Genomic DNA, 14,351 nt, shown 5'->3' with positions numbered 1-14,351 from the left:
AGCGAGCAGTTTGTTGCGCCCAGCGGAGCTTCTGGGAGAACAAGAAAGTGGGTGCGTGTGTCCGAGTACACGTGGGAGCTCGTACAGGACGCGCCTGTAAGAAAGAGACGGGTTCACCTCTGTTTCTGCGCAGCTCGTTTGGACGCAGCTGTGTCGGCGCGCGGACCGAGCGCGAGTCGTGTAAAAGTTGTGTGTTTAAAAATGAGTGGTGCAAAGGGGAAGGGTTTGTGACTGAGATCCTGGGCACACTTACTCAGGAATAAGCCCCAGTGGTCTTCGCTGGTCTTACTCTGGGTAGGCCCCATAGGGGTGCATGTCAAGGAGAGCGCCCCAAGCGGGCGCAGATTAGACAAATTCGCCGCCCGGGCCCAAGAATGAGTGCGGGAACGGAACTGAGAACATTCATTCGTTAAACCCCCGTGGATTTTAACCGACCTCTCAAGCACTTTTCAAACGTTCCGGTCTTCAAGCGCCCTCACAGTAGAACTTTCTTCTGGGGAAACACACCCAACGGACAGATTTCTTCCCCAGAAATCAGGATGACCTGAAAAATGCTCAACTTCGGCTGTTTGGCGGTCCGTGTCTGCGCGCGCGCACGCCAAGTTCGGTTCTTTTAGAGGAGAGAATTGATGCGGGCCGCACGCGTGGCGCAGGCTCCCTCCAAAGTCGAAGTGATCAGAGGGACTGGTTTTTTTATTCTTATTCAAGACCGTTAACAAAACAAAACAAAACAAAACCACCGCACAATCGATAATCGCAAGAATTACATCAAGCCGTTGGCTTCACCTTCACATTCCTCCTTCCCGGGCCATTGCCTTCAACGGAAGAGTTTGAAAGGTACACTCGGCGCAGGGCGCAAGGAGAAGGAAGCGCTGAAAGTACCTCCTGCCCGCGGGCCTCGCCGAGTCTGGAAAAGGCCCGCGCGCGCGACGCCCCTCCCCCACCGCAGGGACGCACGGGCCGCCGCCGCCGCCGCCGCCGCACCTCGCTTGCCTCAGCTCAGCCTGAGCCGCCTAAGCCTGGCGCCGAGCCCTCTCGCCCCTTCGCATCTCCCGGCTCGCCTCCCGCTCCTCCGCCTCAGCCCTGCAACCCGACCCACCCTTGGCCGCCCGTGCTTATCCTTCTCTTCTGTGGCTCGGCGGCTTCCTTTCTTTTTGAGGTTGGAAGCGTGAACAGCAGAAAGTTCATCTTTCCCCAGCGCGGGATTTTTCTTTTTTCTCCTGTTTACTGTAATGAGGAACTCGTACTCTCCTCAGACATGAGGACGGTGGTCTTTTTTAATCTCTGGTATCCATTCCCTTGTCTGCTGCTGCTTCCTCTTCTCCCCTCATTGCCCTCCTCAGGCTGAGGGTATGCCCTTCTATAGCCCATTACCCAAAAATAAGCCCCAGTCAACTTAGTGGGACTCAGCGCTGAGTAAATGTGTCATACCGCCACGGAATTCTTCCTTGGCCTTTTTGGCCGCGAAGAAAACGCAGGAAATCTTTTCCTAAACTTTCCTTCCCTTTCGCTACTTGTGGGGCTCATTCTTCCTACTCCCCTTAAAATGAAGGGGCTGTTTTATTTGGGAGCCTTTTGTAGGGCTTGCCTTTCTTCCCTCCTTGTACATTGTGAGCCGGAGTTGGAGACATGTTTTCTCCCTTCCATCGCCAAATCCAGGACCTTCTTGGTCGCTAATATGTCCCTTATCATTAACAAGCCATTAACTGCCTTTTCTTCCTCTTATTAGTTTGTTCCCCCTTCAGGATATTGTAGGTAGAATCGCCAACATTCCTTCTTCCCCTTCTTTTTGTGAGGGGACAGCCTTCTTCCTCCTTTTATTTTTTTTTAAATACCCCACTTTTAAATTTAAACACATTTTATCTTCCGGAAATATTTTGGACAGTGCATTGTCAGGGGGCGGGGGAAAAGCTCCGAACTACTTCTCCTTTCACAAACCTAATAATAACGACCTGCCACCCGGTCTCCAAAGTTAGGAGAGCTGAGGCTTAGTCGGAGGGACACCCCCCCCCAAGCAAAGCAACAGGTGAACTTCCGCTCTCTGACCCCAGTTCCAGCTTTTGTGACAGACAGACCTTAGAATCAACACGTTTAAACAGATTGTTATACCACTCTCCCCCCCCCCTTTCAGCTTGCTGAGATTAATTCTAATGTCGAGGCTGTCAAGCATATTGGAAACATGAGCTCTGCGATCCTATGCAATCTCTTTGGAAGCAAGTCCCACTGCATCCATTGAAGAATCCCCTTGGATTCTCTCAGTAACGGAGCTATATTTATTTACAATGGATTAGAGACATTCTTACAACCCGAGTGTGGTCCTGTTTACTCACGAGTAAGCCTCACTGAATTTAACGAGGGTTATTCAAATAATTGATAAGGTTGAATCTTTAGACATTTTTCTGGTTATATACGTTTCGCGGGGGGAAGATTCCAACCCGGTGGGGAACAGGGAGAATCACCTGTTATGTTTACTTCACAAACCCTGGGATAGTTTATTCCGTATTAATTCATAGAACATTTGGGAATTACTGTGTTTTTAATTTAAGAAAAATCTACCAGTTTCTATTCTTCGCTGAGAGCCATACCAAACCAAGTAGAGCTTCCATGATTTGAGGCAGTGTACCTCTGCTGCCATATCCAGGCATATAATCGGCTTTGTCCAGTTTCCACACATCCTTCCGAGGTAATTGCTTGTCCGAGGAATAATGAACTAGACATGACCTTTTGGCCTGATCCTGCCTGAACAATTCTTAACTTTCCACCTCTTAAAGGATGAGATACTTGTGCTCTCACTTTGCCTGTTCGCTACCGCTGTTTTGCTTTTAATTGTGCGGCAATTTGCTAGCAACTCTCTATGAAGGTAAGAGCACTCATTTGCAGCGGCATTTGACTTCTTGATACATTTTACGGTCTCTCCCTTTCTCTCTGCTCGCCCCTCCCCCCTCTCTTTTCTTTTTAAATTTCCCTCCTGGCTTTAATTGATTTTTTTAAAGGCTCACAGCACACTTTCTTTCGTACCAAGTCTTCCTGCTCCCCCAACGTGCTTCCTTTCCTTTTTCTGCGGTCACTCCTGGGCTGTTGCGCGCCTTTACGCACGCCTCTCTCCCTCTCCCTCCCCGCGTCTTCTACCACTCCGCCTCCCTCCGGAGGAGCAGCAGCGTGTGCCTGGTGCCTAGGAGGGTAACCCCCTCTTCTCCCCCCACCACTGGCCATTGGCTTGCCCTGCTACGGCTCCCCCCTCACTCTTTTGCTTGATCATGTCCAGCCCCCGGTGACTGTCCATTGGCGTGGCGCACTGCTTCCCTCCTCCCCTTTCCTCCAGCTTCGCCCTGCCCATGTTTTGTATGTCTCTGTCCATCCAGCCGCTTGACGTTCAAGTTCGTAGGGACGTCACGTCCGCACTTGAACTTGCAGCTCAGGGGGGCTTTTGCCATTTTTTTCATCTGTCTCTCTCTCTCTCTCTCTCTCTCTTCTTTTTTCCCCCTCTCTGTTTCTCCCTCTCTTGCACAGAAAGGAAAAAAAGAAAAAGAAAAAGCCATGACTGCTATCCCACAATTCATCTTCCCCGCGCCATCTTTGTATTATTTCTAATTTATTTTGGATGTCAAAAGACATTGATGAAGGTATTTTCTCTGGAGTCTCCTTCCTTGCTCACCCGGCGCTTCCCGATGTGATCCGAGCAAGAGAGCTCCGTGCGCGCCCGCCCGAGCAACCAACACCACAATGTCTCGCCGCAAGCAAGGGAAACCCCAGCACTTAAGCAAACGGGAATTTTCGCGTAAGTAAACCACCTTACCGCTCTGCCTTTTACCTTTAAGCACACTCGCTTGCAAAATAATAATCATAATTCAACAGTTTTTTTTAATATTTTGCACATTTCAACCTTTGTTTGTGCATGCGTCTTTTTAATGTATTGGAAGACAAAAACGCAACTCACCTTAAAACTCAGGCCCCCTGCCCCTCCCTCTTTTTTTGCATCGCTAGCACCTACATTACTTTTCAGAGAAGATCCTTCTGTTCTTCAGCGCTTACGGTCGCTTGGTCTCTCGCTCAAAGTTCCATTTGTCTCTCCTCCCCCCAATTGATTCTTCTATAGATATTTTGCCGGAAGAGAGAGCGTGTCTGTGTGCGCGCGCCTGCAGCTTACAAATGAATTGCAACTTAAGAAAGCACGCAAAGACACACACATTTTTTTTTTTGCGGAGGACAGAGAAGAGGCAAGCTGCTTGAAGGAGGGGATAAAAGTGCGAAAGAAAGCGGTACATGTGCGTGTACGTGTGTGTGTGCTTGAATCGGGGCAGTTTCTTTATTTTCACGCGGACAGATTAGGTGCTCTCGGGGCGCCTTGTCGTGTGACGACTCCCCCTTTTTTCAAATCCGCTTTGCTTATTCCATGCAAACCTCCCCCTTGTTTTTTTTAGATAGGGGTGAAAAGGGGGACCATTTCTTTTGTCTCCACCATCAAGATATGGGGTGGTGGCGGTGAGAGATCGCCTACCCCCACCCTTTTCTGCGTGTCCCGCTCCTTTTTCTTTCTTTCTCTCTCCCTCTCCAACTCCGCACCGGGAAAGGGCAACGAAGGGGGCAGACGTGGTGTCTGTTTTTGGCCGGAGATCGGCTGCTTTTCTCTTCTTGCACCGCCACGATTAGCTTTTCTCCCCTCCCCCCGTCAACTGCCTACTCTTACCAGCCGCATTTTACCCCCCCTCCTTTTCTCTTTCCGTGGTTAGCCCCCAAACTCTTGCTTTGCAGAAACTTGGGTTAGCATGCGTGCAGCTGAAAATGTAAGAAGGATCGGGGTGTGTGGATATGCATGCGTGTGGAATTCCCCTCCTTTCTCTCGTACTATTTTTTGGAAGATTTTCAAAAAAAAAGTGGAAGTGGATTTTGATTGGGAAAAATCTCGTGTCTGACTGTTTACAAGCGCCGCGTGTGCTGCGGAGTCGCTGCCAGCAAAACAGGCTAGGAGAACAAACGTATTGGAAAGAGGAGAAATTCGTACAACGTATTATACACACATGCAAGGTTTTGTAGATACTATAAAAAGAAATAAAAGCTTAGATGCAGCTGTGTCATCTCTGATCGCAAGAAAGGGACCATTACTCTCCCCTCAACAATTAATTAGTACTCCCACCTCAACATTTGCATTTTGATGTAAGGATGATATTTTCCTCCTTTTTATTTGAACAAAATAGCGATTTTTGCAATGGCTTGGTTTCGTCTTTCAGCCTTCGAGGCATGCCGTGCACAAAAGCTCGAGCAAAGCCGTCCTTGCTTGCAAACACAAAAGGGAAGTCTGGTCTGGACTTGAGATGGTTGAAGGCGGGCGGGCAAAGTCGAGGGGGGAGGAAAGGAAGACATTAAATATATAAGTTGTATTTGCAAAAGAGAAATGCGTGGTCTTTCTTAGGCTGTTTTGTTATTGTTTCCCTCCTTAATTTTCAAGATTGAAGCTCTTTTGATTTTTGCAAAACTTTGCATTTTAGCCGTCACTGCTCCTTTCTCCCAATTACCGCTGCCTGCATTGCAATGCAAATAATATCCGTTTGGCAACATGCATATTTAATTAAAATAACTCACTAATAAAACATTCCTCCCCCTTCATTTTCATGGATTACAGTTGTCTTTTAAAATAAATACCTTGCACATTATTTTTCTGCCCATTCCTGCTATTTTTTTAATTGTTATTTGAAATGCAAAACGGTATGTTTATTGCAACATAACTGTCATACTTTTGGACATGCTGCTATCACCTTCCAAACACGTTGCAAGATTCTGTCTCCCTCCCTTCCTTCAGCCAAACTGATAACCTAATTTGACTCTTATCTTAAACATGGGGTAGGGGGTGGGGAGGGTGAAGTGGTTGTTTGGAGGAAAAGATGCCCCCTTTTCTAATGTAAAGACGAAGATTTGCATCTATATTCCAACCTCTCTGGTCCACACTCACCTGGAGAATACTTGAAAATTAGCCACAGAAAATAAATATACAGAGAAGTGTAAGTTTTTGTTTAAATAGAGATTTGTGATGTGTATCAAGGGATCAGTAGAGTTCCTATAGAAGTTTATTTTTTTTCTGTCTTCTTCTTCCAGACTTGGGGAGCAGAATGGGAGAATGGGGGATAATGAGATTATAGCAGAGGGGGCAATTTGTGTGAGTTGGGTTAAAACAATTCTTTTTCTGCTTCTATAATTTTTTTATTTAAATTGTGAGGTTTAGCCACTAGGAGGCAGAGTGAGATCAAGAAAGCCTAGTGAACTTGAACCTGATCCTTTTGCTCACACATCTTTTAATTTTCTATATTTTTCATTTGGCATAGGAAGGTGGGGTGAGAGTTCTGTGTATTTATGTATGTGCTGTGTGTATGTGTTCAGATATTCTCCCTTTTTTCTTCCCCCCCTCCCCGTGTAATTCAGCCCCTCCTTTTTTTGCTCTTAATTTTGTTTCTTGTGTTAATCTTTGGGAAAGGACTGTAACATTCAAATTACTCTTTTACCAGATGCCCTCCCATATAGAATATCACAGTTACTGCTTTTCATCTTGTCATCATCCCTCCCCCCCCAGCTCAGAGCAGGAATAGTCCCTCTGTTAGGAAGAACAGCATTAAAATAATTATTAGGTGACCAAGAGCACTACAACATAGTATTTGATTATTTATTTATATATATACACACACACGCGCGTGTGCAAAACAAACTATGTGAGACAGGAAACTCCTCTTAATATTTGTTCTGTATTAAGAGCTTTCCTAGATGTGCACCTTATTTTTCTGATGAAGGAAAAATGTACAAAAATTCAAAGGTATTAAATGCCTTTTCAAAGACTTTTTGGTGCTTTGGCTTGATTTGCAGAGCATCCGCTTTTGTTTGGGTGGCTTGGTGAGGGCTGTTATTTATCCAGTCTTAGTCCTGTTAGCTTATTGTTGCTTTTGAAAATCAGTTGATTTATTTTGTTTTTAAAGTAGATCCCTAAGAGAACAGCTGGCCGAAAAGGCAAGCAAATATTTTGGGTCCCTTACATGTGTTACTAGGTGAGGTTTCTGAGGCTAACCTGTATTCTCTCCCTCCCCCCCAACATTGTGTTTTCTGCTCCTTCCCAAGTTCATATCCATCCAGATGTTCATTCACCTAAACACGATTACTTTTTCTTTTTTCCTTTCTTTCCTCTCTCTGTTTTTGAATACCATTCCCTCCCCTCCTTCAGCTTCTGTTAAACTAATCCACTTGGATGCAAAGTTGAAACTGAGGTATTGTTTCAATTTCAACTATTTTGCCCAATGGGGCGGGGGGGGGGGAGAGATATATCTTTAACTGTCCTCCATTATTTGTGACTCAGGTTTGATTGCTTGTTCCATCCTAATTCATATTTCAAAAATGAAAGATGTTTTCTTCTGTAAACTGGAAAATGCCTCCGTTGGCATTTCTGGCTCTGTGCTCTTTCTTCTTCCTTCTTCCTACTCTTTGTAAAGAAGTGAAATCTGTGGCACTAACATTTTGTTTTTCAATTTAAAACTCCACCTTCCTTTTAGGTTGGCCTTAAAAAGAGAAAATACAACCCCTTTTTTCCTTAATGATCTATTAGTTTAAACAGGAATGTCAGATATATAAAATATAAAACAAAAATGGTGGCCAGTAAATTAAAAACAAAGCCTAGCATGCAAATAAGCGACAGCAAGGATGATGATGATGGTAATACATTAGCTCTTTGAATTGCAGACATACTTTTGAATAACAGCAGTACAGTTTTGCCCTGCATTCTGTATCTTAGAAAACCATTTTTAACAAACTCAGTGTGCCAGTTCTCATTCATTCATTGCTCTGTCATTAGTCTTGATTAGCAATCATTTACATTAAGTGCTTTAAAAAAATATGGAGGGTATTCGTATGTTTTAATATCTTACTATACCTTGTCTCTTATAAAATTAATTGGATGAAATGCAATCAACAATACTTTCGAGTTTTTACTTGATTTGCTGTTTTTTAATGAAGATCCAGGCCAATTACACAGAGGTTTACAAGAAATTACTCCCCCCAACCGTTATTTAGTATAAATATTATCTGTTTAGAAAATAAATGTTTTGTCTTTTCTTGCTAAACCATCTTACTGATTACACAATTGTGTTAGGCCCTAGTCGTATAGTTTGACTAACTGCTACTTAGAACTTCCTGTTATACAGAAAATATTCAACTCAGTTATTTTGCTTCTTGGATTGGGTTTGAAGCTTGCATGGAAAAATATTTCAGGTTTTTTAATACTTTCAAGATAGAGTGTGCTGGGACAATCTGTTCTTATATATGTTGCCTGCCGTTTTGATAGAACTTAATATTTGCTCACCCAAAAGAGTAGAGGAAAGTAGATACCATAAAAGCACTGATAGTCCCAGTTTCCCCCTTGACTATTAATCAATAACTGGTGTTAAATTATTTTTGGTCAAGAGAGCTTAAGTGGAACTCCTGTGGGTTGAAGATATTTCAGTGTAAAAAATAATGTTCATGTTTCTGTAATTAGTATTACTTTACATTCAGGAGTAAACCTGGAGACCAAAAAAAAAAAAAAAAAAAAAAGTGAAAGCAGAGAGTTGCAGAATTTTTGTTTAGAAGGAGCTATGACATCCAAAATTATGTTCCTTTGTATATGTGGGAATTTCTTGAGATCTCCATAAACAGTATGGATAGTTCGGAAATAAATTTAATCTGGTATACTTTAAAAAAAACCAAATCTATTCCAATATGACTCTGTCAAATTGAAATCTATTTTTGATTCTCTGTGGCTTTAAATTAATTAAATATGAAATTGGCCATATACTAAAGAAGGTCAGGCTGATTAACTGTTGAGGTATTGTGTCCTTTCACTTCTTTCTTAACTGGTAGCTTTTCATATTTTGCAAGAATGCTATTTCATGTTTGTTTATAGGTGAAAGTACTGTGCGGTCGTAATGGAATTACATCCCAAGCTGGATTTTTCTTCTCTCTCATTCTCTCTCTCCCTCCCTCTCTCCCTCTCCCTCTCAAACCATGAACACTGTATAACTGTTCTGCAAAAATATTTTAATGGAAAGTAATAGTGGGAGAAAAAGCTAATTGCTGTATATCTACCTTGTTAAAATACCCATGTAGTGTCTGTAGAAACAGACTTTTAGTGGAGATTTCTGGAGCTTGTTCAGCAAATTAATCAACTTTGACAACATTAGGAAAGGTGCTTTGAATCTAAAGAAAGGACTTTGGTTATGAATGCTGGAATTCAGTCATTTTTATATTAAGGCTTATAACTTACAAAGGCCCCCAGTGCTTTATGAATGAATGGGACACTTTTTTGGGGGAAAGGGCTAATTGGTTTATTTTCATAGATGTTTGGAAGCATCTTAAATGTAACTAGAAATTTTCAGTAGATTGAAGATATATATTTATATTTTGTAGATGAGATGTTTAGAAAAAGTCTGTGGTTATTCTTGTATTTTTAATAATACTTGATAAATATACAATAAATAAAATAGCAGATTTTTTTTTTTTTGCTTGACCATTTTAGAGAAGTGTTCTGAGAAATTCTGTGTGCATCTGTATATGTATGACACAGAACATAGGAACATACTTAAAAGCTACGGGCTGTTCAGGTAATGGGTGCCAACTGGCAGATGGACATAAGCAATCTTTTTCGTAATTGTGTGATTATGCTTGCTTATATTTTTGCATGCATGTCCAAACAGTTGTATGCATAAGTGTACCCTAAAGCAGCACATTCATTCCAACATATGACACTGACAGGGAAAAAAACACACACATAATTTTGTGAAAAGAAAAAAGACACCCATGGGACCACAAATAGATGGTTCTGAAATTTACTTTTGGAGAAGGTGAATAAAGGTAAGAATTCTGAGTCCCCATATTTTTTTTTAACTATTGCCCATTTGTAAACAGCAGATTTCTCTCTCTTTTTTCTTTTTGCTCTTTGGGGTATGAGAGAATCTCAAATGCTCACCTTCTCAGTTATTTGCATTGTAGCTGCTTTTCCTTCAGATATAACCGCTCGGCATCGCTGATAAATTTGTTTTCCTGTTGCATGACAACATGCTATAAAGGACAGGCTTATTTGTATCTTTAGTTTTGGGATTGGAGCGACCTAATCTTTTTTCTGTTAAAACTAGTGCAGTAATAAAACATACAATCGTTTTAAAATAGGGATGTGTTATGCCTTTTGTTTTAAGGAAGACTCTTGATGAAATAAATGAAGTGTTTCTGTGGATGCTCCCCCCCCCTTTTTTTTTGTTCAGGCATCCCAGCACAATGCTAGATTAGAGGTGTGATAGTATTACTACCCAATATTTGGGATTTTATTTTTTTGAAAGTTTGGCCTGTACTCTGCAAACATACTTTCCCTCTCCAATTCTTTCTAGTTCTTAATCAGTATTTGAATACCTGATTTCCTTTGTTTTCTTTGCAGCCGAACCCATTGAAGCCATTCTTACCGATGATGAACAAGATCATGGTACGTTGGGAGCTCCAGAAGGCGACCACGACCTCCTTACCTGTGGCCAGTGTCAGATGAACTTCCCTTTGGGGGACATTCTTATTTTTATTGAGCACAAACGGAAACAATGCAATGGCACTCTTTGCCTAGAGAAGGCTGTGGATAAGCCCCCTTCGCCCTCGCCAAGCGAGCTGCGAAAAACTTCCAATCCTGTGGAGGTTGGCATCCAGGTCACACCTGAGGATGACGATTGTTTGTCAACGTCATCTAGAGGAATTTGCCCTAAACAGGAACATATAGCAGGTAAATCAAAGTGATTGGGGGGGGGGAAGGCAATAATGGCATGTTTACAGGTTGTCCATTGAAAATGTATTCTTTTGTAGAAAATCTGTTTTCTGACATTTTATTTTACCAGTTCATGAATTAAATTTGCACCATTTCTATTTATATTAAGTATGCACACATCCAGTATTCTTACAGTTATCTATAGAAGCATAAGACTCATGACATATGGAGTAACTTTCCAGCTGTTCTCTTTTCATGTCTTCCATGTTGTGTACATTTTTTTGAATCTGGATTGCCAAATTGTGTTCATCCAAAGAGAAAGGTACAGAAGAGAACTAGGCTTCTCCCCCCATCTGCAGCTTTTTAAATTTTTTCACTTATGCCTCTCTTAATATTTACCATACAAAAATGCCTTCAAAGAATTTCCATGTCATACTTCACCATTATGTTTTAACATAGGTATACTGGTGTTAGTGCTTCCAGTAGGAAACACATAAAATATCATGGACAGATGTGTAACAGTTCCTTTGCAGTGAATGTTCACCGGGAGAGATTTGATTGGCTACTGTTTTCTGTCACATGTTCCTAGTGTATGTGTGTGTGCTTTATATATTTACTGCAGGAAACGCAGGTACAACTCCACTGCAATCATATAGAAGCAAGTTCTTTATGAAGTGTAAAGCATCTCTGCCTGTTACGCTTGCTTAGTCCTTATTTTGATTCATAGGATGGAAAGGACCCTGGAAAGTGTTGCCCTACAAGACCTTTAAGTCATATGGAAAGAAGCTTTTCTTCTCAGAAGAAACTTCTCTCTCAACTTTCAAGGTTGATTGTACCAGTTTGTAAAATGGAGACAAAACCTACATCTGGGGAGCTTAATCCAGACAGTAACCCCCCCATCTTATATAAGTGTTCTAAACAGGTCATTAAAGGGCAGCAAAGTCTCCTGGAAATGCAACATACCAGCTCCAGAATTTGCAGTTCTGCTGCTGTGCCCATGCTTGCTGGAATTGGTTGTTTAGTCTTTTTATTTTTCTTTTTAATCATAGTCTTCTGCAAACTGTGGTGTGAATGGGAAAGAGGGGTTAACATCCCCTGCTTCTGTTCCATTTTGTCTGTCACTGCATGGGATGTAATTAAAGGCAGCCCTTTGGTGAAGTGACATGGCTGACCTTGACTTTCAGATGCCATTTTCATTGCCCAGGCCAGAGTAGAGAGGGCAGTTTCTAGGGCATGCAGGTTTGCTTATTTGAAATGTTTAAGGACATGTTAGAAATTTCAAAAGTTTGATTTGACAAGGGAGGAGGTTGCTCTCTGCAATCTTGCCTCCTCAGCTAAATGATAAATGTCTCCCCTTCCCCCACCATACTGTCTCTTGTCTCTGATGTGGTTTTGACAGATGTATCTTGATTTTCTTGTACGGCTTTCTGCTGCCGCATGTCACCCATATGAATGTCCAAGGCAGATTGGCTTTTTGGACAATGGCATTAACCTCAACTTGTAATTAAAAATAATGTAAAATAAGAAAAATTGATCAACAACAAAAAACTGGTGGGCTGCATCCTGTCTGCATGTGTGTATGCTTTTTTAAAAAGGAAGTGAAAAGATGTTTGAAGTTAATGCAGATGTGGAGAGGTCTGTTAATACTGCTAGATTATAAAGAATTGTGTTTGGTGTTAGAATCCAGATGGCAAACAAAACTGCTTTCCTTTGGTTTTCATGTGCGCTACCAAAATTGACATAGATCGAATAAGGGTAAGGAAAGGCCAGAACAGTTAGCATAAAGTATCACTTGCACTATTGTTTTAATAGCCTAGGGGAGGCTGTGGTATTAGGAGACGTAGTGTATGTAAGTCACATGCTGCCTTGTATTTAATTCACCCCCCCCCCCAACAATCTCAATAAGGAGGCAATTCACAAGCCACCTCAGTCGGCATGGCCCTGTCAGTGTTGTTGGATCTGCAGATGAATAAGTGGACTAAAACTAGCTTGTCAGCTGATGGAAGTGATGAACATTTATTTTGTCCCTTTCAAAATGAAATAATTAAGTTAACTATATGTGTATTTATACAGAGAGAAAAAAATGGTAGGTAGGTAGATGGGTGGATAGCCAGCCTTGATATAATTGGAACAAATCAAATTTAATTTCATTTTTTTTATGCCTGCTTTGGCAGTTTTGTATTTTATGTAGTTTTATAATTCAGGTTTAGCTTGATGACTCTGGTTTGTGTTAGTGGATTTTTCAGACAGATTTTAATTTCTGGTGGGGTACCTCATGTATGTATTTGTATATGAAGTCATTTCAATGGTAAAAATGAAGCAAAAGCTGTAAATGCGATTGTTGAGCTCAAGACATTTTAATCTGCTATACAGCATGCAGTTTATTGGAATTTTGAATTTGGATCAAGTATTGTTTTGATACGGAATGGCTTGGATACACATAACCTTAGTATCTTTGTCATATGAAAGATGGAGAATTCTTGCATATTCATAATTTTAAAATTTGGTGTCTCAGTAGAAGTATGCCACTGCTGCACCCCTACCGAGTTATCAGCAATTTTAAACTATTTTAATTCCTTTTATATCTTTGTGTTGCCTGTTATTAAAAGAATACTTTTTTACCTCCTAAATTTTAGATAGCTTTTTATACAAGCTTGGCATTATATGTCTACATACAGAGTACAGGCCAGCTTCCCTTGTCTGAGCTGCAGCGGTCTGTATCCATGTTACAAATTATAGCAAGTATCTTGCATAACTCCTAGAGTTACAGTGCAGAAGCAACATGCCCATTGATCCAAACGTTTTATTATCTTAGATATTCCTTGTTCCTCCTAGTCACTTAGATAAATTAAGAAGTAGTTTATATGCATTAAAATAATGGCAAGGATGGGTCACCTGGGCATGTGATTGGGTGTTTGTGTGTATGTGATGGTGGGGGGGGGCAAAGCACAACTGGAATACAACTATCTTATTTATAGCAAGTTGCTTAAGCTATTGTAATGTCATGTGCTGCTCACATTCTGAACATGAAGGAGGTTCATTTAGTCAGTGCTTTCAAGAAGGGTTTTCTGATCTTCTGTGTACTGCAGGCATGTTAAATCGCCAAATATGGAACATCCCTTCTGTGACATAATGCACTATTTACATATTAAACATCTCTATTTCAAAGAGTAAACAGAGCATCTGTCAAGCAAGAATTAAGGGGGAGGATGAGCCAAAAGGCCCGCTCTGTAGATACTAGATAGGTTGCTTGGTCCAAGATGGAGCAGAACTGTAAGAAGGGAAATAACAGCTTTTTTTCAATGCATTGCTGCTGCCTTGCCAAACTCAGACCCATTTGTATTGCTTGCACAAGTGGGCCACTATATAAAAAAGCATATAGGATTATCAGCATACCAAAGTCTGGCAAGCTGTGTTTGGGTTATTGGTTGTTAATGTATTGCTTTGAACAGAAACAATGCATTGTGCTGCTTGAGGATTTGAGTCCTTGTTTTTGAGAAGTAAGACTGAGGCTAGAAGCACAGAGTTGTGCTGAAGTCATAAAGTGAGTTCATTGCTGAGAAGAGATTTGAGTTGATGTTTTCTTGTTCTAAGTCCAGCATTC

General features: G+C 41.5%; 1 protein-coding gene across 3 annotated transcripts in view; it reads left to right on the top strand.

Annotated features, from left to right (window-relative positions):
* The first annotated feature begins 3,343 nt into the window (after window positions 1–3,343).
* Window positions 3,344–14,351, top strand: part of BCL11A (BCL11 transcription factor A) — a 189,329-nt gene continuing 178,321 nt past the window's right edge. For all 3 annotated transcript variants that reach the window (XM_088149637.1, XM_007423574.4, XM_007423573.3), the window contains exons 1-2: window positions 3,344–3,778; window positions 10,436–10,765. In XM_088149637.1, the coding sequence (XP_088005763.1) occupies window positions 3,724–3,778; window positions 10,436–10,765 (385 nt within the window). In that variant the 5' untranslated portion in view covers window positions 3,344–3,723. The remainder of the gene's footprint in view (window positions 3,779–10,435; window positions 10,766–14,351) is intronic.

Source organism: Python bivittatus, unplaced genomic scaffold (assembly GCF_059951505.1).
Source record: "Python bivittatus isolate LINGU-HERP-01145 unplaced genomic scaffold, Pbiv_v1 ctg000020_np1212, whole genome shotgun sequence".
NCBI classification, from domain to species: domain Eukaryota; kingdom Metazoa; phylum Chordata; class Lepidosauria; order Squamata; family Pythonidae; genus Python; species Python bivittatus.
Note: the sequence above shows the minus strand (reverse complement) of the source record. Positions and strands in the feature narration are given on the sequence as shown.